At 47.7% G+C, this 26,755-nt stretch overlaps 1 protein-coding gene across 2 annotated transcripts; it reads left to right on the forward strand.

Annotated features, from left to right (window-relative positions):
- Positions 1–187: 187 nt before the first annotated feature.
- On the forward strand, positions 188–25,858 carry LOC122390438 (piRNA biogenesis protein EXD1-like). 2 transcript variants are annotated; one of them, XM_043383391.1, is made up of 4 exons: positions 188–291; positions 6,310–7,785; positions 17,833–18,060; positions 24,900–25,858. In XM_043383391.1, exons 2-4 carry the CDS (start codon positions 6,874–6,876, stop codon positions 25,068–25,070), a joined length of 1,311 nt encoding a protein of 436 aa, XP_043239326.1. In that variant the 5' UTR covers positions 188–291; positions 6,310–6,873; the 3' UTR covers positions 25,071–25,858. The 2 variants fall into 2 exon arrangements, with proteins under 2 accessions (XP_043239326.1, XP_043239327.1); XM_043383392.1 differs by lacking the exon at positions 188–291 and adding an exon at positions 323–434.
- The last annotated feature ends 897 nt before the right edge of the window (positions 25,859–26,755 follow it).

Below are 26,755 nucleotides of genomic sequence, written 5' to 3' on the forward strand. Positions count from 1 at the left end.
CGTTCAGCTGGTTATAGCCTGAACGACCCTAGTGGCCGTTTTCATTCTATGATATTCTGACTTATTTTTGTTCAATGTTTTCCTTTAAATGATAAATTTAGCACCTAATATCTTTTTAAAAAATTAGTTAAGCAACTTATTTGGGGGAAAATATAAATTCAGAAAACAAATATTAAAATAGTTAACGAAGCCTGGTGGCAGCTAGTAGAGTTACAGGAGGCACGTACGTCAAGCCTACGGAAATTTTTGTAACTGGTTGCCGGTTGCGTCACGATTTTGGATCCAAAGGAGGTGAATAATAATATAAGGTTAATTTAATGCTCTAAATCATGTTAATACCCTCTGTTTGTCATATGAATGCATTATTTCGTGGATACTTTTGGCTGAAAAATGCCTATTCCTTTGCGCCTCAAATGTCACAGACGCGTCACAAGGTATTCCTCAACTCATTTTACAGTTTTAAACTACTTAAGCGCAAATTTAGGTGCTAAATTGACATTTAAAGGCTGTTAAGGTGGTATATAAGGATTAATTCAACTTAGCCTAACATTACTTTAAGCCAATCATACCTGAATAGGTAGTTCGTAATTCTAAAGTGGTCAGCTTCAAGTTACTCAATACTCAATACTCAATATATATTTCGGGAGAGAAGGCTTAGTTGTCGCCTATTGATCCCGCTCAAAACACGTTACAATGTACATACAGTGCACAACATACATACAGTACGTTTTGCTCAAAACACGTTACAATGTACATACAGTGCACAACATACATACAGTACGTTTTGCTCATTCCTGGCATATCTCATATCAATTTCAATCATTCCAATCATGTCTTGTTTTAAACTTTCGGCTATTCCAATGCTGATCTAGCCTTTTCTTAAACTCAGCCACAGAATCAGCACTTACTACTGCTTCTGGTAGATTGTTCCATTCATTTATTACTCTGACTGCAAAACTATTCTGTCTGCACACAGTGGTGGTATATGGCTTCCTCAGCTTAAGATGGTGACCCCGATTACCTGGTCTTTCTTCTGCTCTTGTAAACAGACAATCTTCTAGTATTGGGATCCTTCCAGTGATGCTCTGAAACACCATAATCATGTCTCCACGCTTTCTTCTGTGGAACATTGATGCTATATTGAGCTGTTGCAGACGTTCTTCATATGGTAGGCCCCTCAATGCTGGATCCAGCTTAGTAGCCCGACGTAGTACCCGCTCGATTTGGTCTTGATCCATGCAATATATTGGTCCCCACACACAATTTCCGTACTCAAGAATGGGACGCACCATCGAATTGAATAAAAGTGGAATGGTCTTCTTGTTTAAATTTACAAAAGATCTCTTTATCATTCCCAGCATCCTGAAACCCTTTGCCACAGCTTGTGATGCATGCACATGAAATTTCATCTTCTTGTCAACCATTATCCCCAAATCTTTCTCAGAATCAACATTCCTCATATATGCACCATTAATCTGGTATTCTCTTCCTGCATTCCTTATTCCTAGGTGCATCATTTTGCATTTATCATCATTGAACGGTAGTTGCCATTGTTGAGACCAAATATATAAACTGTTGATATCATCCTGTAATTCTTGTGCATCAGCACCATTGTCCACAGTGCGATAAAGTTTGGTATCATCAGCGAATATTTGGGCCTTTGAGCACACTGCCTCCGGAAGATCATTTATATATACTAAAAACAAAAGAGGACCAAGAACGCTCCCCTGAGGCACTCCACTTGTAACCTCACTCCAGGCAGATGACTCACCCATTACTGTAACTCTTTGCCACCTATCAATCAAGAAATGCTTGATCCAACTCAGAAGCTTGCCACGGATACCATACGCAGCCAGCTTTAAAAGCAGCCGTCTGTGCGGGACAGAGTCAAACGCTTTTGCAAAGTCAAAATATACAACATCTAGTGACTTCCCTTTATCCATCATCTCCGTCCATTCATCAATGACCTTGAGGAGCTGTGTAGAGCACGACCGTCCTGGGGTGAATCCGTGTTGATGATCACTGAGAAGCTTGTTGCTTAACAAGTGTTGCATGATGGCATCTCTAACCATTGACTCCATAACCTTGCAGGCAATGCACGTCAGACTGACTGGGCGATAATTTGCTGCATCGTTGCGACTACCTTTCTTAAAGATAGCCGAAATGTTCGCTCTTTTCCAGTCACTGGGCAACACGCCCATATCCAAAGATTGCCTGAACAAAGCTGCAAGTGGCTCACTGAGCTGCCCGGCACATTCTGACAATAACCTTGGATGTATACCGTCTGGGCCAGGAGATTTAAATACATTCAATCCCTTTAATCTTATGTAAACATCAAATGTCCCAACTTCAATGTCTTCTATAGCTTGTTCAAATTGACGATCAGCCAATGTGGGCATCCCCATCAGATTCTCTTTGGTAAAAACTGAATCAAACTGCATTCTCAGTTGTTCGGCCTTCTCTAGATTAGTGGTTGCCATTGTACCATCGAGATGCTTGAGATCCTCTACACATGATTTCGTTTTTAACCTTGAGTTTATGTAGTTCCACATCTTCTTTGGCTTTTCTTTAAACTCCTCAGCAAGCTTTGTTTCATGTTTTCTCCTGACATTTCTCGTTCTTCTCCTGAAGTTATTTCTGAGTATAGAATATCGCATGTAAGTATTTCTATCCCTGCATCTTAAATATGTTGTGTAAGCTTTATTCTTTTTCTTGCGCAGTTGCTTGGTTTCTCTATCCATGAGCAAATGTTTTTGTTTTCCACATTGTCTTGTTGGAATGAAATTACTTGCTGCTCTCATTACTTCTGTTTTTATTCCTTCCCAGCACTGGTCTACTTCCTCTGAATGTAGAATTCCATCCCAATCTACCTGTTCCAGCATGTATCTCATTCCCTGGAAATCTCCTCTGTTCAAATCCAGACGCCTCTGCAGCCGAGAGTGCTGAACAGTCCTAACATGCACGTTGAAGACAAGGCAGGAGTGATCGCTGTAGCCCAGTGGTGCAAGATAATTCAGATTTTGTACCATAGCTTCTTCGTTTGAGAAAATCAAATATAGAATGCTAGGTGTATCACCGAGTCGGAAGCGTGTGGGTTTCAGTACATGCTGATACAGAAGACAATCTAGCGTGCAGGATAGAAAACGTTGCCCAATATGATGAGGCCCAAAATTACAAATATTATTCTCCCAATCGATATCTTTTATGTTAAAATCTCCTGCAATGATAAGGTGGGATACATTTCTGGTAGCTATATCATTAAACAAAGCACACAGTTCGACACATGAGTTCTCATCTGATATGCCTTGTCTGTTTCTGTAAGCCAATACCAACAATAGCTTGTCCGTCCCGGCAAGGGCCACTTCGATGGCAATGAATTCATTGAATGCACTTCCAATGTGCACTGGTGAGATGTTCAAACTGTCGTCCACATAAATCGCCAAACCCCTCTTGCCAGAAGTTCCCAAATTAGTATCTTCTGGGTCGAAATTAGTAGCATTACGGTACCCGGGTATAGCCAGACACTGGGGTGTGATAGGGAGCTTTTGTGCCTTTGGTATAACTTCACTAACCAGTAAAATATTAGGTCGTTCATCTTCTGCATACGAAATCAGTTCATCCCGCTTATTAATGAGACCATCTGCATCTGTGTAGAATACCTTTATGACCTCCCTTGTCTCCCTATTAGTTTCGGCTAGTCAATCTTGGGCAGAGGACTGTGACCTCTCTTCTGGATTCACAGACACCTGATTGGGCAACATTCTTTTCCTTGTATCAACCCTTGCTGATGTTTCCTCCTCCGGATGAACACCATGGGCCGCCGAAGCTCTTAGTCATTGCCATTGGTGCCCCTCTGTAAACTCCATCATGCCCATTTTTCCGCACCATTACATGACCCTTGAAAATATAAACATTTTCACCATTCTTTCTTCTTTCTCGCACTTCAGCTCTGAGTCTTCCCTGAGTTTGTCTCTCCATTCGAGTCAAATCTGGGTTCACATAGACATTTTGATACTTCTCCAGGTCACGGAGATCCTTACCTGCCCTAACCACATCCCACTTGGTTTCTTCTGTCGAGGTTGATATGAGAAGAAGCCTGGGCCTGCCATCTCTAGGTTTAGCTCCAAGGCGGACAGCTTTGCCAATGTCTACCTCGATGTTGAGGTCACGGAACATCTCATAAACTGCTTGTTTGTCAGCCGCCATTCGGTTCATCAGTCCAGCCCCTTCTGGTTCTGGCAGGTTACTTATGATCACGTTACACTTTCGGCTTTCCCTATCCATACACTCTTGCACCTGCACCATGTCTTGCTCCTGAGGAAGAGATGGCCATGTCCCCCTATTTGAGACTTCATCTGTCTTCTCTGACAATGAGTTTTTTAATACCTCTGAATATGCCAGTTTCTTTCCTGTCACTGTGTCCTTTACAGCGTCAACTAACTCTGTATTCTGCTTCACTAACTCTGCTTTTGATACCATCTGTTCCTTGAGAGCAGTTACTTTATCTGTGTTTTCTTTCACAGCTTTCTCCACTTTTTCAATGGCTTCTGCCATGGTTCTTTCCAGCTTGTACTGTTGTTGTTCAAAATCTGCTGTTTTGACAACTACTTCGAAGTTTTTCTCAAGTGATAGAAGTTGTTGACTTATCTTCTTGACTCCATCCGTTATCTTGTCAGACTCTACACTGCCACTACTGCCTCCATTAAGCATATCACGGAATGCTGGGATATTTTTCTTGCAGCTTTCACACATCCAAGTGAGCTCTAGGTCCCTGATGGCTCCTGCTGCCTTAATGTTCAGGTTCTCACACTGAAGGTGAAACCAGCGAAGGCAAATCTCACACCGTATAGACCCCATGGCCCCCTCAACTACTGCTTTTCCACATACCTGGCCATCACTGGTGAACCCTGCACATTCCTTAGCTTTAGCATGCTCCTTTTGTCGTTCATCTCCCCCACTGTCCCCTGCAGCCTTACTTTCACTCATATCCATTTCTTTCTTCTTTTTCAGTTCTTATAGTTCTTAGCTTGCAATATGGCCAACGATTAAAAAGAATCACCAATTGAAGGTTACACTACCGCGCCACGATCGCCTCCAAACCTCATACTAGCTGTGCATAGAGAGAGGAAGTAATTGCCACCTTATATCTATGTAAGAATGATTTTCAGCACTTCACCATCTCCTACAAAGCTATCATAACACCTTAGGACCTATTTAACACTTATAATTGGACTTTAACCACAGGGCCAATGAAAGTTAACCAAACAGCTTGGTTGCCATAGCAACATCAACACCATAGCACAAGTTCATTACCTATTGAAAAAAGCTCATTATTGAAGCTGTCATGCAAGTTTTGGTGACTTCTCCATCTGGCTCAGAAATTTCAGCTGCAAAAATATTCACTATTGGTTTGTGTCCAGTAAGCAAGAATAATTGGACATTGGGTGGAATCTGAAAACTGAAACAGGACGGCTGGGGCAATTTGATCAAGGCCCTTGAAATCTCCTAGCCCAAATCACGTTGCAATAAGTCTATGGAAGGCAGTGAAAGGGAGATAATTAATTTGCAATTATGTGACTTAATATGCTCTTTGGTGCATTGTTTTCAGATTTAACTGGAAATTGTATCTGCCAAAATAACCATCTTATGATGCTGTCACTCTGATGATGCTGCTGGTAGCTACCCATACCCAATGATGTTAGGTACCTACAAAGTGTCACCAGATTTTAGGCAAACTTGTCCCTGAAGTCAAAATTAATACTCTGGTGACTGGTGAGCATATGCAAAATTGATGCGTTGGTTGTTCCCACCAACTGTGGAGTGTGGACCATCCCGGTCAAGAGATTTGTTATTCATATATCAAGCATTGTAGTGACTCAAAAGTCCAACCCTTACCCAGGCTCTCACCACCAGGAATCCAATGTTCTACCAGCTAAGCTATGGGATGGACATGTAAAGTCAAGCCAAGTTTTATGGTGTGTGACACCATGGAATTGGATTTCCTGTTTTTCTGGATACACACACAAGAAAAGATAAGGGTGGCCTCCTTAAGTTTTCTCCCACACCAGAGCACAGAGGGAAGGTTATGACATACCTCGAGGCTTCTTGATCTGATGAAGAACATCAAGTAACCACCTGAAAATTTGCATTACAACTTTATAGATTTTATAATGCAGAAATGATCAGATGATCACATATTCTGGAAAAATGCTGAACAAGTATCTCTGGAGTCCTAAAAAACACAATTTCCGGCCAAACTAATTTTGTTTTACACATGAACCCTTTTCATATGATTTATTGCTTTTTCAGGTGACTGAACAGTCTGCCAGCCAGCCTGAACCAGACGCTCCTGGACTAGTCTCTTGGGCAATGGACCAGACTGCCCCTCAGCTGCCGGAGAGTGCCCTCTTCAGCACCGTGCTCTACTATGTCCTGCTGATACTGGTGGTGCCCGTGGCCTCCTTCTTCATCTCCAAGAGCGTGCTGTTTGAGCTGGTGCTGCGCCTGGAGACCCCCACGGCCACCCTGTGCTCCACCATCGTCGCCGTGGTGGCCGTGCACGTGACGCTCGGGGTATACGTGGCACGCGCGTTCCGAGAGCCCAAAGACGGAAAGCGTGACTAGAGGCTGAAGAACACCCAAGGGACTTTTTGATAGTGAAGTGGGAAAAGTGAAGCTTGTTCATGATTTGACAGTGCTGCAGGTGCAGACTTCTCATTTATCATCCATCCTTAAAACCATTCCAAGATAATCTAGTTACATTGTCGTCTTGACCCGGCCACTCCCGTGAAGATCTAGGCTGTGAACCCGCCACGTGCTGGCGGAGGGTGCTGTGGTGCGTTTTTACCGTGAGAGACTTACAGCGACACCGCGATGGATGGCTGTTTCGAGCCGGGCCTGATCGGCTGCCGGGTGCGACTGGTCGCCGAGGAGGGCGAGTACCGCGGCACCGTGCACGCCGTCAACCCGCGTGACGCCTCCGTCAGGCTGGTCGGCGTCACGTTCCAGTGTGGCGGCCGCGAGGAGTCTCTGCGTGGCGTGCAGAAGTTCGTTCACGGCGACGTACGGAGCATCAGCGTACTGGAATGCGGGCCGGACGACTCTGCCGCCGCCCCCACTGCCAGGTCAGCCGTGGCACCGCAGAAGGGCCCTCCGCCGCCGGCTGGTCGTGATTATCAGGTGCTAGACCGCGGCTCGCGAGAGAAGCCCGTGTTCTCCCAGAAACTGGTGGACGACAGCCTGCTTCTGTCCCATGTCGCCATCGACGACAGCGACGACTCGTCGAGCGCGGAGACGGGCCCGGGCGAGCAGCAGGCGCGCCGGCCGCGCGCCGCCTCTCCGCCGCCGCTCCTGCCGCGCCCAGAGGGGTACGCGCTGGTGGAGACGGCCGAGGAGCTGGAGGACGCGGTGTCGTTTCTGAGCGGGCAGACCAACATCGGTCTGGCGGCGGAGGGTGTCCTGCTGGGCCGCGCCGGCCAGCTCAGCCTCGTCTCGCTGGCCTGCGAGGAGTTCGTGTTTATCGTGGACGTACCTACGTGCGGCGGTGCGGCGGCGCTGCGCCTGCTGCAGCCGCTGCTGGAGAACCGGCGTGTCGGCAAGGTGGTGCACGACAGCCGCGGCCTGTCGGATCTGCTCTGGCACCAGGCGCAGACGCGGCTGGTGAACGTGTTTGACACCCAGGCGGCGGAGGTGTACCTGTACCACCGTCACTTCGGAGCCATGCCCGAGTACGTCAGCAACGTGGCGCACACCCTCGTCACTCGGCTTGGTCTACTGCCGCGACAGGTGAGTCCAAGGAGGGAGAGGGATGAGAGCCATGCCTGCAGCACGGGAGGGGGGTGGAAAACATAACCCGCAGCCCGAGTGATGGTCTTTAGGTTGGGGAGTTGGGGCCGTGCCGCCCGTGGGACGACAGTCACTTCTCTTGTGTTTTATGTGTTTCATGTGACCTTTTGACGAATCTCTTGCAATGACTGCTTTGCACAATGACAGTTTGTTGTTAAGCGATTACGGTTATACTTTAGATATACGGAATTATAGGGTTTTCGTTAACCCTGAGATATAAAACGCTGTGGATACGCTGCTGAATTATTCAAGAAGAATAAAGAAATGGGCTCGCAAAGCAGCCGGCTCTCCTGTTGCATTTATTGAGATAAGATGTTCGTACTTGTTGAATAGAACGCCGCATCCCGTATCATAAGGGGAGATATTGTATACAGACTCTGGCACTCCATGACCATCTACCACATTCACATCATTTATCGCACATGTTTTCGTAACTAGCGGTGTCACTAAATTGTGCGTTTTACTGTTTTTTTTCTTTTAGGCATTATTAGCTCAGTGAAATGGTTTACAGGTGTAGATGCAAACCAGAAACTAGCCCTCTGATATATCAGTTCAGCGCGCAGCTCAGTTTCAATATCCGGTGGACCTTGATCGTTGGTAATGGGGCATGCTGCCGGCCGCCCACCCTCAGCCCTGGCGTGGATATATGGGGGGGGGGGGGGGTGCTGGGATGAAACTGGACCACGGACTCGGCGATATAAGTATAATACTCTCAGCTGATGAGGCGTTATTATGATGAGTCAACTTCTGATTCTAATGCAATACAAGCAATGAATATATTCGTTGTTGTTTAAGCACTGATATATTAGCTGCTGCTCAATCTATCCATAAGACCTATGAGTGATAATCATTAATCTATGAACAATCAAGTAAAAGCGGTTTAACTGAAAGATTGCAATATTATAAGAGTTTTACGACAGCTAACCTTGGAAGTCTCCACCCTTTTAATCGCCGATCGGTCTTCCTGGTACACTCGGAAGTCGAGCTGACCTGTTCATGGCGTCTGGAGTCTGTCCCTGACCGGGGTGGTAATACCTCACTTTAATTCCATGCCTCACCAAGTGCTAGTTGACGGCCATCTGGAGATTCTCCGAACCGCCAAACATCTGAATTGAATTTCTGAATCTCCGCCTTTGAAATCACCCAGGTGCTGAGTGACTGGGATCTGAAGTTGGCCAGCCGGTCGGCCGGGAAGTTGTGGTGAATGGGAGTGATTCGGCCGCGCCTCCGACGGGCTTCGCTCGCGTAAGGCGTGTTCCGAAATCTGCCACCAAGTTGGAGCGCGTCGTGACTGATGGGCGGTGCTGCGTGAGAGGGGATAATTTCCCAGGAGCTCCGGCGGCGCCCGAAATTAGCCATTGATATAGAGGCTGATATTGAGAGGAAGCCCCGCCGGTCGGAAGCCGGGCGTTTGCGGGTTTTCGTCAATGTATGGTGTCTGATATACTCAGCTCAAAATAAAGACCAGACCAGCACTAAATGCATGCTAATGTGAAATGCTCTGGCTTTTCGTCGAGGCTTTATGATAGAATTAGTAACGATAGCGTCGTGTAATGGTGCATGTCTGTCTTCAGTCTGCAGAAATACAGGCCTCGTTGCAATTACCTACAGGCTGTGCCGTCCATGAGTCCATGAGCGCAATCAAAAGCATCAATGGATGTTTGTATGATTGCGCATCATCATTTGGCGTATTTGCTCAAGCATAGTGCATTCAATATTCATACCGAGTTTTCCAAATGGATTTTAACTTATTCCTAGTTTTTTTTCCTAATCATGATAACATATGATTATCGAGTATTTTTGCACATCTGGCTAAGCGGCGTCGAAGCGAGATGCCCGTGTACCGTGGCTGCTTCGTGCATCAGGAACGGGCTTGGAATGTTACTGACTATTCGATGGTAGCTGGGACGAATTGGCCGAGGAGAAGTAGGAAGTAGGCAATTTTTTCCCACGCGTCATGCTGTTGAAATAAACGGACAACATTTTACAAATTATCGGCTGCAAGCATTGACCTATGATGACTACTTAGTATACTTATTATAGGTCAGTGACTGTAAGACATTCCTCGTAGGCAAGGACTTGTCTAACAGTTTTTTCCTTGTCAGTGTGTTTTTCACAGAAGTTCCTTATAACATATCGAGCTTATGCCTCGTATGTTGTTGACTTTTGGCGATTCGGTCGTCTGTCTGCTATATCTCACGGCTGACACGGCGCCGACCGGCTGTTTGTGCTCGGGACATCCCGTTGTTCACCGGGCCAATCCCAGCCGCAGAGAGGTGCCTAGAAACCATCGACCCGCGCGCCGGCCGCCAGAGCTCACCCCTTGTATGTGGCTGTTTTCTCGCGCTCAGTTCGGAAATGTAATTTTCGACGCTGAAAATAAAAAGTAAAATAATTTTCCGGTACCACAAACTGGATCCTGGAAATGGAACTTTTATGAAGTGTAAAGAGCACATGTCTCCCTACATGTCTCCCACTTTTTGATAATGGTCGATATAAATCTCGACTCCTTTTGACAGGCAAAAGTACCGGAAAGCTCGTAAATTGCTGGACATCCGTTGGCAATAAACCTAGAGCAGTATCTGGACGTGACGCTAGATACGTTTATTTGTTTTATTTATCTAGTTATTTGTTCTTATCTCACAGCATCCGCTTCAATTTTTCTTGTGTTTAAGAGTCGCATATATCACACAAACGACGTTGAGATATACCTACAATTGTACTCACGTGGTGATAAACAGTGCGTGTTCAGTGAGATACGTGGCCGGAGAACGCGCACTATCAGAGTCTGTAGCCAGGACTCCGCTGCTGGTGTCCCAGTAGGTTACCAAGTCGAAATGCACATTTTGCGACTCGGCGGTCCAACCATTTTTCAATGTTCGTGTCATTTCACTCCGACTAAAATGTGCAGCTTTTCATGCAACCCTGTCAAAAGGCTTTAAGTAAATTGAATCCGCTGGGCTCAAAACGGCAATATCCGTCGATGCGGTGCTGGGATGCTGGACTCGCAAGCTGTGTTGGTCTGTCTGGACGCCGGCATGTTGAGCTGTCCAGTCAAATTTCCGGGCCATCTATGGTGTGCGACAGCTTCGTCTTATCGTCCGGTTTTGCAGTCTGCTGGAATTTTACTTCTGTTTGGCCGTCCTAGTTTGTGCTCGCAGATCCATTTAGCATCCTTCTCAAGCCGTGGTTAAATCGGGCGAATGGAAATAAGGCGGTCGCTAACGTTGGTTCAGATTTATAATGTGACTTCATGCAATACGAGCGTTATACGGACGGAAAAAAGACTTGTGAAAATACCAACTTGTTTAATTGTCGAGCTATCATCGTTGTGATACATTCCACAATGCTCCATTTTTTGTGCCCATTTTTATTTTTAGCGTCATATTCATCAGTCTCTTACTGGATACCCTGGCGTAACCCGTTTGCGTATTAACCGTTTTGTTTTTGTTTTGTTTGCTCTCCCGCCTCCGCGGCGCCTGGGCGTCTGTGACGGCTGGTCATTGTCGTCACGGCTGTCCGCTCAGAGCCAACCACCGCTGTAAACAGGGCCTCGCAGCCTCGCTGGCTCTGTGTGTCGGCCTCCACTGGCTATGTGTGTCGGGCCGCGGCAGCCCGAGAGACTGCGGCCGCGTCGGGATACCGACCATTGTGTGATGGCGCTCAGCGTGGCGCTATACCCGTGGCCTGTGGGGCCGGATAAGGATGTCGACCGTACAGTCGCGGCGGGACAGGCGATTCGACCACTTTTTGTGGGAAGTGGAGGATGAGGATGAGGGATCGGTCGATTTGCAGTAGAAATTAGTGTTTTGGAGCCCTGACTGACGGAGAGGGATGGGCGTGGTCTCGATACGTCGTCTATAAATGACTTGTTTACCTAGCTCATGTCCACTTAACAATAGTATATTACTCTCACTTGATACTTGTCAACTCTCGACAAGTACCTAATATAGTAAGAAGTGACTGAATTAAAGCCTCATTTATCAAATATCTTTCCAAAAGGCTAAAGGTGATTCGCATTTCCAATCGAAATACCGTACTATATGGCATGGCACAGGTGCTGCTTTGCCGATAACGGCATCATTTTTCCATAAGAAGACTTCCTGAAAAAAAGACCCTCGCAATGTAGCTTTGGATGTATTGGTGAATTCTGTCTCGGGAGCTGCCCATTCAGTTGCACTGAACAGAACGAGCCGCTGAGTAACTAAGTACCAATACACGAATTGGCTCCCAGTCCGAATGGTAAAAATGATGAGCCCACGTTGGAAAGTGCCGATTCGTTTTACGTAACCTTGAATGCATTCGTATTGCATACCTCATTGACTCATTTTGTCATGCCAGCATAATACGGCTTGTTGCTGCATCAGGATAATGGAATCCTCCAAATTGACCTGAGCCCAATTAACTTTTTAATATCCGTAAGGGGTACGTTTTGTCGTGCGTAGGTGTTTCACTCGAACCTTTCGGTGTTACATACGTGCTTCTTTGTAACAGTCGTAGGTACCTATCGTATTGTTAGGATCTAAGGAGTTCTTTACATCTAATTGCTTATGAAGAATAAAAGCGAAGTAAAGGCTTTGCTGGCCAATCCTACCGAAAACAAATTAAATCCCTCCCACGTTGGGTTTTCGTATTAGTCGTCACGTATCATCCTCATCACCCGGCTTTTATTATTCACCTCTTGAAATAGAACTTGGCGGATGGCAAATCAATCTTTCCGTGATGGGCTTTGATGTGTATCGCGGCCCTCTATGATGCCATCGAATTAAAAATGAGCTGCCCTTTGCAGTGTCACGACCTGCGCCATGAGGGTCGCTTCATTACGTTATCGCCCATTGGGGAAATGCGTTATATGATTGCTGAGGTCACACACGAGCGGGGCCCATCTCTAGTGCCTCGTTTGTAGTTCAGAGCATGGGCGCCGCCACCGGGGGGGGGGGACGGGGGGGACGCGTCCCCCCCACTCTCAGAATGGAAGGGGGACGTCCCCCCCAAACTCATTACGGAGCGAGCGAAGCGAGCGTAGTCTTTCGTAGGTTAACGGAAATTTCTGAGTATGGCGTGGTCACGCTTTTGCTAGGCTTATATCTCAGCAACCACTAGACCGATTTACATGCGGTAATTTTTGTAGGGTAGCACTAGATTCATTCCTTCTAACGAGCATCGGACTATTCCCGATGCATGTGAGTGACCCCATATGCACGTGCCAGTGCCACGTGAAAAACGAAGAGGTGTCAGTTTTGTAACAATTTCAATATCTCGGCAACTACTGGGCCGATTGCGCTGAAAGTTGGCATGTAGGTAGGTATACCCAAGGCCGTATATTATATCCACTAGGCAATGCATACCCGTGTGCCACAGTTGGGGTGCTGCTGCACGTGCGCACATGCGGGGGTCGATTCCAGATCTCGAGAACGGCTGAACCGATTGTGCTGAAATCTGATACATGGTTAGGGACCGGTTAGTAGGGTGCCGTGCAAAAGTCAGTTGGGACCCATTTTGCACGTGCGCACGTGCAGGGTGCCGCTTCCAGATCTCGAGAACGGCTAGGCCGATTGCGCTCAAATTTGGCACATCGTTAGGGACCGGTTAGAAGGGTGCAATGCACAAGTTAGTTGGAGGTATCCCCTCGCAATTTCGCACGTGCAAGGCCCACCCCACCCTCTCGCTCGCTCCGTTGGTCGCCCCAAAAGGCGTTTTACTGGTTTTTATCCTACACGAAATTTGATTAGGCCCTTCGGTCCAATGAGACCATTTCAGAGCCGCAAGTATGAAAGAATTAGTGGGAGACATTGGTCGGGGCAGCCACCCCAGTAAGCCACTTGGGATGAACCCGACCAATTGAACCGGGCAGCCCAGCCCACTGGACTCACTGCACCCGGCAAAGGACTATAGCTCCAGTGGAGCCATTCCCGCATGGGATAGAGTTGCCCGTCCAGCCCGGAGCAGAAGAGATGGAACGGCCGGTGCCGAATCTGAGAGGGTCCAGGAGGTTTAGATACTCAGTATATGGGGTGTGGGCCTACATGCATTGGTCTGACCCCTGCCACCTCGGCCAACAAAATCTCCAGCTCTTATCCGACCTGTCATCGCGGAACCGCCGATTTTTTATATCGTGATCAACGTGTGTCGTAAAAATAACACGACTGGCCGAACACGGGCCTAATATATTTCGTCTAACCAGCCAAGAGCATGACTTTACACCAATCCGACCTCGAAGTCAAAATCCGAACATTTTCGAAGACTTCAACTCCGACTCTGGCCAAAACTGGCCAAAACAGTCAACTCCGACTGATTCCGGCTCCGACCCCACACTTCTGCAGTCCCGCTACACTAAATTTCCAGCTTCTAAGAAATAAGCTATACGGTTGACAGGACCACAAAACATTGAGGCGACTTGACTACTTGACTTGGTTTTCCTGACCTAAGGTTTTCTGGTATCAAGCTTGTTACACGGGCTGCAAAATTCGTATTTTGGAGCAGTTTTGCCTGATGTTTTTTTTTTTTTTGCCAATTTTCGCGGCGCTTCGCGCCGATTCGTGCACACACCAAAAAGAGAGATTTGTGACTATACAACGCCCCCTCTCCCACGCTGGTATGCAATATGCATTACCTATGCAATATGCATTATCGATCATATTAGTGGCATACACCAGCAATTATACCGTGATAGAACACGAGGCTGTGCCGTGTCAAACTGAATCGAACATAAGATGTGTATATAGGTAGGTACTCGGTGGGAATGTGGTCTATAGCCATTACTTTAAGGAAATACCTAAAGTCCACAGCATAAGTAATGTGCGGTTTCAGTCCTGGGTAGGTATGTTCTGCTTCTGAAGCTTAGGAATGATTAGCCAGACCACAATGCATCTTTGAATGTAGCTAACCTGTTTCGTTACCCTTGCAGCTGCAACTTTTTTTGACGTCTTCTTTTCGATCACTCCGCGTTAAAAAATCGCCAGTCAGAGCCATCCATTGAGATGGGTAAAACCGCACATTACTTTAGCGGTGGGCTGTACCTAAACTACTTTCCTCAAACCAGTTGTTTTGCCACAGTTTTATGAGTTTTTAGACTTAAAATGGTCAGGAAATAATGAGTATTTGCAAAAGGATTTTATATTTATTTTTACATCACTATTTACCATCCTTCGTAGAGGCTACTTACCTATATTGCAGCGGAAGCTGATAACGCGCTGACCAAGCATAGTACGTAGTTCAAACCAGCTGAATGCTGATTGGCTAGCATTTTTCCGTAAGGGAATGGATTCCTCGGTAAGAGAATGACAAAGTGTAATCTATGGGTATGACTTCAGTCTTCAAACCTAAAATCGATACCGATATATTTGGCTAGGGTGATCGTTGGGCCATAAAAGCTCCTGATTTGTTCTCGTCTCAGCTCAAGCTACATAACTGTTACTTCAGTTCAAAACCCTATGTTAAAAGTGGCATATTTGCTTTAAACGTTGAATGCATCCGACCGAAAAAGCCACGGAAAGAATGTCCAGTTTTGGGTTTTCAGTCGGTCAGTCCGTCCCCCCCAGTCAAAAATCCGTGGCGGCGCCCCTGGTTCAGAGAGATTGTGTGATGAGTAAGAAACGATGCGTCTGGGTCCATTATGGCTTCTGAAGCGTGCACTTTGTTACGTCGTTTGGAAGAGTTGTCTTTATCATGCAACGTCAGTGCGAGAGGGGCGGGCAGGGCCCGCGAGTCTAGTATGGTGCGTATAACACCATGGCAAGGACTAGAAACTAAGCCAGCTGCCAGCAGCACTTTCCAAACTTGTCGCAAACTAGAGTGGCATTTGCCATGTTGTGCCATATCCTAGTCTAACATAATCAATTGGTTTACAGGAAGCAGGCTGTTTCATCAATGCACATCCCCTTTTCCCTTTTCAGCAAATGCCTCTTTATTAATTCTAATTTCCAAGTATCTATATTGAGAAGGTAAAAAATTGACAATATTCATAATGCCAAATGTAATGTGAAGTAGTTGCGTGTGTAGCAGGAACCTCCAGAGTTCAGATGGCTGCACCGGGACTGCTTCTTGGGTCACACATTTATCAGGCCGGAACCTGTCCCAGTGGAATTGCCGAAAATATGACAGTGGACTTCTGGGCGAGTAGACTGCGTTCCGTGAAATGTGTTCCACATAGTATTATGCGGCCAACAGACTGCCCGCATCAATTTTAACTCTGACCTCTGCAGTGGTAAAGCTACATTTTCGTCGAACACGCACTGTTACATTTATTTTTGACACCTTGTATTTGGTTCAATACCTAGTCGGCAGTCGCATTTACTATGCCACATCGACTGACATTTTCCCCTTTGCTTATTGTTTATGCGACTGACCTCCCATTTACCTGATCGCCGTGCAAAAAGAGGTTAAAGGTAGTGTGCCACCTTTGAAAGATTTCCCATTTTATTTTTCCTAGGATAAGAAGCTTCTGTTTTTACCTAATATCGCAAAAAAAAAAATCAAAAATGGGCCTGGAATAGTGCCTTTTTCGCCTAAAAGTTTTTCGGTTTTTAGATATGTATAACAACTGTAGTGGGCTCACCTGCAAACAGGCGTCGGGCAACAATCGCGAATGCGGCGCACTTGTGACAATAAGCAAAGGTCATTATAGTGTTACGACCATACGACGTACGGGAATGAGTTATCAGCTGTCTAATCGTAGACAACACAATGTCGAGCCTTAAACTGTAAGCCCGTATTGTATTGTTTCTTTTATTTGGCTGTCGAACATTATTTATGGTTTGAAATATGATTTTATGTAAAATAATTGATATGAAAAAGCCGTCTTATAAGTTATGACCCCATTTCACCACACGCAAGTGGCAGAAATGACAATGATCAGCTGACGCATTTTTCTTGGCCGAAGTCAGAGCGCGCGGCCCGACGCACCACGCGTATTTGGAAATTCCGACCTCGACGAGCATCAGAAGCCACCTAACAGGCGTGTTCGAAACCGCAGGAGATGATGATGAACGGGTTTATCGAAACTTGATTGGATGAGCATATCGGTAATAGCGATTTCAGTGTGTGCATTTATTGTTCATAGTGGTGTGAAATGTGGTTGGGGTACGACCGACAACCCGTCGGGGCGAATTTCGCACTGGGGTACTCAAAATTTGAAGAATTTAAGACGTTTCCATGAGTTTTGAAGGTATGGATAAGTTCTAAAAATCCGGTTCTCCTTATCTGGGCCATTAACTCCATACGGTCCAAGAAAGCTGGCACACTACCTTTAATGCGGCGTTGTTCAGTACAGCACCATGTAACATTCTAGTGGTCATAATTTGGTCGTCACTCACGCTTGATAGTTCAGCTGCTATTTTAGCGCGATTTATGAGCTTATCATTTTCATACGGCCATGAGCTAATACGGGATAGTACCGTCCCTGAAGGTCAAAAGGTGCAGTGTTACTGATTTGCCTGCCTTTAGCGTCATGAAACACGCATGTCATAAAGACCATGTTGCAAAGCTCCATGAATAGCCAATTGATATTGCGCGTCTGCTCGACACGACTTAAATCGTTCCCGTTTCCAGTTGTTGCAGGAGTATGACAGTCTTGGAAGTGGCATAATTATGCCGTCCTTAGACCGCTCGCAGCCGAACTTATCAGTCGCATTGGCAGGCATTCCGCCCACGTATCCGTGAATATACTGCGGACAAATAAATGAGAATACCTGTCACAACTCACAACTAAACGAGGCCGCGTATGCTGGCTATGGCTAGTGCTCAGACCAGTGGAACACAACCACGCTGATGATACGTGCCCGATAATTTCAGTAGTTTGACTTAGATTGTATGCGTTATTTTCCTTCCCTCGTTCCCCCTCTACCCCCCCCCTCTACCCCATCCCTCGTTCCCTCCTTTCCTCTCTTCCACCCTCTCTCGCTCCCTCCTTTCTTAACCCCGGCTCTACATCAACCCCTGCTCTACTCCTCACTCATCACTGACCCTGTCTCGGTATCCTTTCCACAGGTGTTCTTCCCCCGGCACCGCCAGGAGCGGTTGCGTCAGGATCAGGCCGTCTGGATGCGCCGGCCGCTGCCCGAGTCGCTGCTCGAGGCCGCCGTCAAGAACGTCGTCTACCTGAGGGAACTGCGTGAGAAGCAGCTGGAGGGCATGATGAGCACCTTCGTCCGCTGCGTGGACGTCTTCCTTGACTCGGTCCGGGACTGTGATGATGAAGACGCTGCCGCAGCGCCGGTGGGTAGAGGGAGAGAGAGAGAGAGAGAGAGAGAGAGAGAGAGAGAGAGAGAGAGAGAGAGAGAGAGAGAGAGAGAGAGAGAGAGAGAGAGAGAGAGGAAAAAAAAGACCAGGTGAGGAGTGAGGACGTCGCCGCAGCGCCAGTGGGTAGAGGGACAGAGCAGGGGAGGAGACCGCAGCGCTGGTGGGTAGAGGGGCGGGAGGAGGGGAGGAGACTGCAGTATCAGTGGGTGCAGGGACGGGGAGAGAGAGCAGGTGGGAGACTGCAGTGCGGGTGGATAGAGCGAGGAGAGGGACATGGCAGCTAATGCCTAAATCAGTCCACAAATGCCTGTCAGTCATTAGATCCTCCCGATATATTTACATGTCGGCTGCGTTGGCTGGGTGGCAAGAGACGTTATATGACTATAGTTCGTTTTTCTTAAGTTTGCCCCTCACTGTAAACGTCTTTTTGAACACAGCACGAGAATTGCTAGCTGAATTACTGAGAAAACTGATTGGCGCACATTGATTTCACCAGATTTCACAGACGATCAATTTTATCAAATTTGTTTACTATTTCACAGACACATAGCTCGTAGTTGCCCATACCTACAGTTCCACAGTGATAGACGACTTCTCAGGAATTATGTCTGAACTAATTAATAAATTGCACGGCGTTTAACATTAACGTTACATCGTTTGTGCTCAAAACTTATTTTGAAAATATTGTTCATATATCCAATACATTGTGCGCCAACCAGTTTTCTCAGTAATTCAGCTAGCAATTCTCGTGCTGTGTTCAAGAAGACGTTTACAGTGAGGGGCAAACTTAAGAAAAACGAACTATACTACGACAGCAAAGTCTCAAAGGACGTCTCCTTTCTCGGTGAATAGAGCAGAGTGCTGGAATGTCTCGGATGCCCTCGCGCCGGCTCAGTCGTGACGTTTGTATCGAGCAGACGACTGACTGTTAGAGAGGAGTAATCGCATCTCGTTACGGTTCTGCTGTCCGCGACTGAACGGCCGAAGTAGCACTGATTGGCTCGACCGAGGCCGGCGAGATGTTTTGTTTACATTTGTGTGACGGAGATTAGTGGAACGTGCCTTTGATGCGCTCAGCATTTGATCTTCTTCCCAAACTTCCGAGATTTGCCTTACTGTGCGTCGCAGAAGTTATCATATCAGATTTTTAATCTCCTCTGTGTCAGGTTTGACATCTCATGTCTTTGAATTAGAGTGTGGTGATGGGATATACGTTGTAGAAAATTTGTTCAATTTTGCTGTAACAGTTGGTATTTCGACAGCAGACTTTGTCGGGGATATGTTTTGACTGGGGGTTGTGGGCTGGTTTGTTGTCAATAGACATACACTCCAGTTAAAGGGACTATCCCACCTTTAACATGGGGTTTGAGTTGAGATAGCCAAGTTTGCGGCGAGGTTCAGAAACCACTATCTATCTAGGTTGCAACCCCCGCGGCCTCTTGGTGTTGAAGAAATTCGTTCCCTTCATTTGAAAATGGGCCTTGTACAAGGCCCTATCTTCAACATGGAGCGACCGTTAGTGTGACGTCACCTCGTTTAGTCATTCTGATTTAAATGGGTTTGTTCGTTGAAAAATCGCTTAAAACTTGGTCTGAACTTTGTTGTGGTGCTTACAGAGTAAAAAGAATCAGCTTTATGACAGTAATGTGGCCTGGGGAAGGAGGTAATTTTGGGCTGTGACGTCACGTATTTGAAAGTTTGTGTTTGGAATATGGGAAGCCGAAGATGTTTAATGAAAAATAAATGCCAGAACCGTGTTTCTGGTCATCCAATCTATAAAGTCGCGCACAATTTAACTAGTTTTAACAACATTTTAGAAGGTGGGATAGTCCCTTTAATTTCGGGAACGACTGGGCTACATGAATAGCGTTTGGTGCTCCTCTATCCTGCGTGCGACCCGCCGCCTCAAGGATGCTCCCGGAGAAGGGAGGGAGATGCCGTCCGTTTTGTAACGACGAATGGCTGGCACACCCGGCTCGACTGGCTGGATCGATGGTTTGAAGAAGCGATCATATGATAAGCTTGTCACCGACTAGCCGACCTTTTACTGCGTTCTTTGCTGACTCAGACGCTGGTCTGCCTTTTGTCGTCTGTCGACTCCCGGCTGGTGGTTGGTTTAGATGTCTGTAGGAGACTAGTCCGGCTCGCTCCGACACTCGGTGCATGATACTCCTGAATCGGGGACGGTATGCGGTTGTTGGGAACTGCTGCGGCCAGTTGAGGTCAGAGAGGAGGATGGACCGTGTCCGGCGCTCTGGTCACTGGGTACGCCGAACTTCTAGGCCACCTGTAATTTCCCGACGGTACGGTAGAGGCTAGGAACTACCCAACAAAGTCATCCTACCCTGAACTCGACTTCATTCAGTTCGACAACTTTTAAAATGTTATATACTTCCGCGTATGTTCTTTCACTCAGCTTTGTCAAAAGCCAACAGTAAAAAATATTTCGCAGTTCGTATTTCATCAAATTTGCATCGAAATGGGACAAAAGTCTAGATGCTTGTCTCATGAATTATGTTATTTGTTTCAAGTGACTATATGTAATAGTCTACCAATGATTCACTGCGCTGTGCGCACAAGGTTTTTGTTGTTTTCTTTTCCTCCTGTTTTATTTTCACGGAAGGCTGGCCTCCATTGTTGCTCAACTCGTTCATATGATATATTCGTGGGTATTTGTTATCCCATCATAAGGGATGATATGTATTATTCTCGCTTGATCTTCCTGGAATGCATTACGTGATTTGCCCGTCGCTCCCGTTTCGGCGTCAGCTCTGCCGTCGGATACGTTGCTCCACAGCTGTGTCAGCGTGTCGCCGCTGCTGCTACCTGCGTAGTCTCTGAGCTGCTGCTTCCGTGGCCTCTGAGCTGATGCTATAGTCTCCGAGCAGCTGCCTCCATAGTCTCCGAGCCGCCGTCGGGGGGGGGGGGGGGAAGGGGCATTATGTCGGCTCAGTCGCCGCAGCTTTGAAATGGTTCCTGTTGCTCCAGGCTAGCCCTCGTTGTGCCCGATTATCCGGTGGTGCACCTGAACAACCTCTGCTGCGTCCAAAGAGTCCCTGTTGCGTCGGGTTGACCGCAGTTACAGGTTATCCGCTGTTGCTTCGGGCCAGCCCCTGTTGGTCACTGTTGCAGCTTATCCGCTCTTTCGTTGAACAGTCGCTGTTGCACCTTGTGCAACCTTTGTTGTGCCTGAACAGTCGCCGCTGCGCTGAGTTAGCCGGTGATGCGCCGGAACTGCCGCCGCTCCGTCCAGCTGTACTCCGCTGATGGCGTTTGCCCGATTGGATCGATACGTTAGTCCGATGTGCCCGGTCAGCGCTCGATAGCGATGTCCGTCGGATGCCATTATCCTATCTGGACACACCGGTGGGCTGATTTAACTCCGCGACTGGCTAGTGCTTGGCCATTGACAGTTTGTCTGTCATATTTTACTTATGTGTTTGCCGTTAACCTTAATGTCAATCGATGTTAGCGCTATTTTTGCGCTCTTCAAAACTATTTTTTGATAAAAGGAAACGGTCTCGGTCTATCTGGCTGTTATTTGCTTTTTATTTTGTTCTGGGTCAGATATTTGTAGCTTTTGTTGGCCGGGGTTTATCAACGACCATATTTTTGAAGTTCAAGCAATATTTTATGGGTTGTAAATCTCGGAGCCGTTGTTTATTCAGTTCGTGGTAACATCGGTTTTCAGATAGATGTGAGACCGACGGTCAGCGATGCATGACGTTACGGCTCGTCGTGGGGCCGGAAACCGTGAATCCAGCTGGAAACTGAAAATCCAACTGCTCCTTTAGACGAGCATCCGTCCATTGCTGGCAGTGGTCTCTCTCGCTGCCCAACCGTGTCCCCGTCCCGTCAGCCGGCTCCTCACTCCGTTCAGTGCCTTTAGGCCCTCTCTCTTGCAGTCCGTCCGCCTCACCACTCCTCCCGTCCAGTCCACCAGCACCCACCCCGCCCTCTACCGTGCAGTCTGTCATCTCCGTCCAGTCCGCCAGTCTTCCCCCTGCCGCGCAATCCGCTACTCCCGTCCAGTCCACCAGCATCCCCCCTGCCCCCTACCGTACAGTCCGTCACCCCCGTCCAGTCCGCCAGCCTCCTCCCCCCGCGCTCCAGCGAGTCGGTGGGCACCCGAGCCCCCGTAAATCGTTCTGTGGCGGACACAGGCCACTAGCCGTGATTTAGAGACGCCTGCGACGCAGGTGCGACACTTTCGGCGCACGAGTGCTCCGCAAATGCGCTTTTCTCTTAAGGATTAGATCCTGAAAGGGCGATGGTCGCGCATGATGTAGGTAACGAAAAGGAATGATATGTAACAGTGATTTCCAAATTGATATTTTACTTAAAATAGTTTGACTCAGCCACATCCATATTTTTGACTGTGTTGAGCTCAATAAGCATGCTTTGTTCCCCTGCTTTTCAGTGTTTTGGTTAGTTCTGAATAGCGCTTCATCTTAATCCATTATGCCGTTGCCCTTAGTCTAACCGTTCTTTGGTGGCCGCTTAGTGCTCTCTAAGCGGCTTTCCGTCGAGCCTCAAAACCAGGTGAAACGTGCCCGTTCTCTGTGTATTTGTGACGCAAATCATAAGCGGCGGCGCAGTGTCCCTCTTGGCAGCTGCTCTGAATCTGAACTGGCGACAGACGACAGAATTAGCCCCAGGCTGTTTGCCTGAATCAGAAATGTGGTCTGGAGAGTGCCCGGAGTGGATTATGTGTCTCGTGCCGGCGTCTAGCCAGACGGCTGGCTGGGCTGGGCCGACGGGAAGATGTGTGTCCTGGGCTCTAGATCACGGCACACTGGAATAGTGCTGTGGGTCAGGCATGCCGCGTGGGGTCGTATCACAACCGGCAGTGTTTCGTTGTGATGTATTGGCCCCTGTCCAGTGTCCAGCGTCCAGCTATGGGCCATTTTCCGTATTAACGTGTCCTCTACATTTATAGAAAACATTAGCGATGTGTCGCTTGCTTATCCCTTTCGACGTCTTTTGATGAACTGTTCTTTCCCTTTTGTATTACGGCAGAAGGTGCTAAGTGGTAAAAGCTGCCTTCTGCGGGCATTCACGTACGGGTTCATAGTTGCTGGGCACCTGTTGTCAGGCCATTTAGCAAAGGTGTAACGCCGGGATGTCCTCACTTGTTTCAGGTTTTCGGTGATGCGCCGTGCTGCTATATGAAGTATAGGGGTTGTGCTTAGTCTCAGCGTAGTCACTAGTTAGTCCAAGGCTATAGAACTATTAATCGCTGATTTTTCGACTTCATGCTACATTGCCCTATGATAAGGTGATTTCCACCGTCAAGCGCCAAGCACTCACAGCTGTTTTACCTGCGCTCACCTGGATTGTGTAAATTGTTAATTGCCAGGAGTCATCCCGTCGACTCTGTTAATCTGATCATTAAGTCTGGTCTTTTGTTGCAAACTGTCGTCTCCCTGACTCGGCTGGGGCTGGGTGACAAGTTTCTCACAACTCGCCGTATCGCTCTCGGTTAGCCGTACTCAAATGGCCTGCCTCGGTCGACTGCGCTGCGCCACCGGTCCCTGATGAGCTATTACCGGAGTCGCCGGGTCGGCCGCGGCTCGCCTCAGCACCTGGCTACCTGCGCCATGGTCCCACTCCGGCCCTGTCGTCTGTTCTAACCCATTGTGTGGACGCGGAACTGAGCCGCGACCGGCCCAGATCAGTGGCGTACCATCCGGGTCTATATCGGGCAGATTAAAGGGCACTGCCAAGTATGCGTACTAGTGAAGTTTGCCGATTAATGCGCTCACAAAGCTGAAGTTCTGGGAGTTTGGAAGTAGGCATGTATTGCCGGCTTATGAACGTTTCCTGGGACTCCGGCCATGGACACCGGTTTTCCATTACGCAGTGCTCGTAAATATATGCAGATTTGTCTCAGTCCGATCGGGTCCAATACTATTACTGACCTTTGTCTGTACCGGAAATGTTCGGTGATGGGCGCCCAGTAATCATCATTCCTGATCGTTTTTTTTTTTTATTGTTCAAACTGTTGCCTCTGTAGAATCCAGCAATACTAACTGACTTGAACCAGGCGATTGAAAGCAAACCGATGTACTCCAATGCGCAGAGCATTAAAGGTAATTGATTTCGTTTGCAGGACTGAGAAACGATACTCTGGTTCTCGGTAGGCGTGAACTGCATTATCTGGCTGGTGTAGCTCTGGTTTTTTGTTTTGTTGGGTTATACTGTTTCAGTCGAATAAGACCGGCAGAGCCGGGTGGATGGTAGGAATTAGGGAGAGATATTGGTCTGGGCGGGCAGTGGGGCACCCTGGTGAGTCGTCGGCGCTTAGCCCATCCAGTGGACAGGCCACCAAGCCCCCTGATTTTCACCGCACCCCGCTACGGGCCTGCTCCTAGAAGAGCTTTCGCATGGAATAAAGTTGCTCGTCCACCCCGGAACAGGGGGTTGAGGCATGGAGGAAATGGATTCCACTATCCTGAGGTCTGAGGATGGAAATGACGGAACGGATTTTTTACGGGGAGAGCTGTGGGCTACCTCGCCAGCCAGAGACATCTGGCGGATAGGTACCCCAAATGGTCGATGGCTCTGGTTTTAAATTGAACGTTCTTATTCCGACTCAGGCCGACTTCATCATAAAGTTTTAAGCTCTATTGGCATTTTTCAGGACACATCTGAGGTAACGCGTTCGTAACCCGTGTCACCTTCCCCCTAGGAATACACCATGTTATGACCATGTTGTACACGATCACCCTGTGGTATGTGTCCCTGTTGCATCCGACATCCCCCTCCCCTTCACACTGACTACACCCCTGACTTCGCCGCCCCTTTTCCGACAGAACGACACTCACCGTGTTCCCGTGGAGGTACAGCGGATTCTGGAGGCTCCCGCTCGTCAGACACGTGCTCGGCCGGACGACGAAAACCCTGGCGTGGTGCACAACGTTCTGACGCACCTGGACAGCGGCATGCAGTTTACGAGAAACGTGTGGCGCACAGAGCGACCCTAGACAGTCCTGAGCGTCTTGGATAGGCGCCCCGGTCTCGAGCGTGCACTGAACACCCCTAGACGACGCCAATCGCCCCTAGACAGACGCCCTGGACGCCCCTAGACGAGCGCAGCGGCTGAGCAAGTAGCACGGAACGCAGCCAGAGCTTCTCCTTGGCCAAAGGTAGCGTAGTACGATAAACTATTTAATCCTGGGCGTGAATTGATTCTAGAAGTGGTACGGTGAAGGATATGTTGCTGATTTTTCGGTGTGTCAGACGTCCAGTACTGAGACAAGGCCTTGTCGTCCGCGACCCCAATGTGTCACGACGGTCGGCGTGCGTTGTTGTCTGTCCGCCGTCGCCGACTGGTGGAACATCAGTCTGATATCCGGGCGTTGGCCGGGTCTACTGTCTGGCATAACATCAGTCCGCGCTGGGCGTTGGCCGGGTGCTCTCACTGTAACATCAGTTCGCAGTCGGGGCGTTTTCGGCGCTGTGACGGTAAACGATTGTCTGGCCACTGAGGCGTGACAGATGGCCCACATTTTCGACAGGTTTTGATCTAAGGCCAGCAGACGCTAGCCGATTTTCAACAGGGTTGTGATTTGGATAGCCGGGGGCGTTGGGTTCATCTTGAAACGGTTTCGCTGTTGGCTAAAGTAGCGTGTGTGAGCTGAGGCGCGTACGCCGGCGGGCCTTTCCCGAGGAGTCCAGTAATGGTGTGTAAGCGGTGTGTGTGTGTGTGTGCGTAGCGTTTTTAAAGCGTTTATAGGATCCAAGGTGGAATCAATACATTACATCAATGATATTTTGTGTATGCTAGATTATTAAGGCGTACTCTAGGACTCATCGGCCGTGACGTTGAGCCGTGAACTGGGTTGGGTGGTATTTGCCGAAAACGTAATGCTGTTTCATGCGTATGATCACCTGTGTTGCAATATGGGAACATCAACAGCCGACACCGATCGTACGAGGCATGAACCTTTGTGATCTGCAGAAGTAACGTCTTTAGTTCATTAAAATACCGTTGATGCACTGCACTTGCAGACAGTTGTTCATGGAATTAAAAACTGATTGTATTAGTAAATGAAAACCACACTACCACACAAAATGCGTAGCTGTCTTTCATTCGACGCTGAACGACCTACTTCGGGAAAACGGAGCATACTCGACTCGTAAATGACATTTGCGTGGCACATGCTATCAGCACTTACCTATGTATGAACGGTCTTATACTCGTATTACATTACTGTATACTGAGAAGTGCACTTGCCATATCTCTCTACCATTTATTGAATCCAATATTCAAACCGCTCAAATTTAAACAATCAAATATAAATTTACGTAACCGTTGATCCGTATCTTGGCGAAAAGTGATTTTGAAATATTGACATGGCTAGAGGCTAGACAGTTCAAATCTCCTATTCTGTTTGACGTCCATTATGGAATATAATGGGCGTAATATGGAATATAATGGAATATGATATGGAATATAATATGGCGACATTCTTCCAGAGATCAGTTTCACGTTCGAGGAAGGGATCACTAACTTCATGTCTAACTCAACACTACTGTTGTATGAGATCCAGCGTTTATTTATACGTCCGTGGATCCAGCGTACACATCCACGATGTTAAATTTCTCCTGGCGGAATTCGTGCAGGGTCTTGTTGCACTGTCGATGCTAATTACGGAGCGAGCGAAGC

Source organism: Amphibalanus amphitrite, unplaced genomic scaffold, assembly GCF_019059575.1.
Source record: "Amphibalanus amphitrite isolate SeventyFive unplaced genomic scaffold, NRLGWU_Aamphi_draft 000396F_arrow, whole genome shotgun sequence".
In the NCBI taxonomy this organism is placed as follows: domain Eukaryota; kingdom Metazoa; phylum Arthropoda; class Thecostraca; order Balanomorpha; family Balanidae; genus Amphibalanus; species Amphibalanus amphitrite.

Excerpts from the sequence above, each read along its gene's own strand:
- LOC122390438 (XM_043383391.1), top strand. The coding sequence starts at position 6,874 with ATGGATGGCTGTTTCGAGCCGGGCCTGATCGGCTGCCGGGTGCGACTG. Across the intron at positions 7,786-17,832 it reads TTGGTCTACTGCCGCGACAG|GTGTTCTTCCCCCGGCACCG; the intron begins GTGAGTCCAAGG and ends TCCTTTCCACAG. Across the intron at positions 18,061-24,899 it reads AAGACGCTGCCGCAGCGCCG|AACGACACTCACCGTGTTCC; the intron begins GTGGGTAGAGGG and ends CTTTTCCGACAG.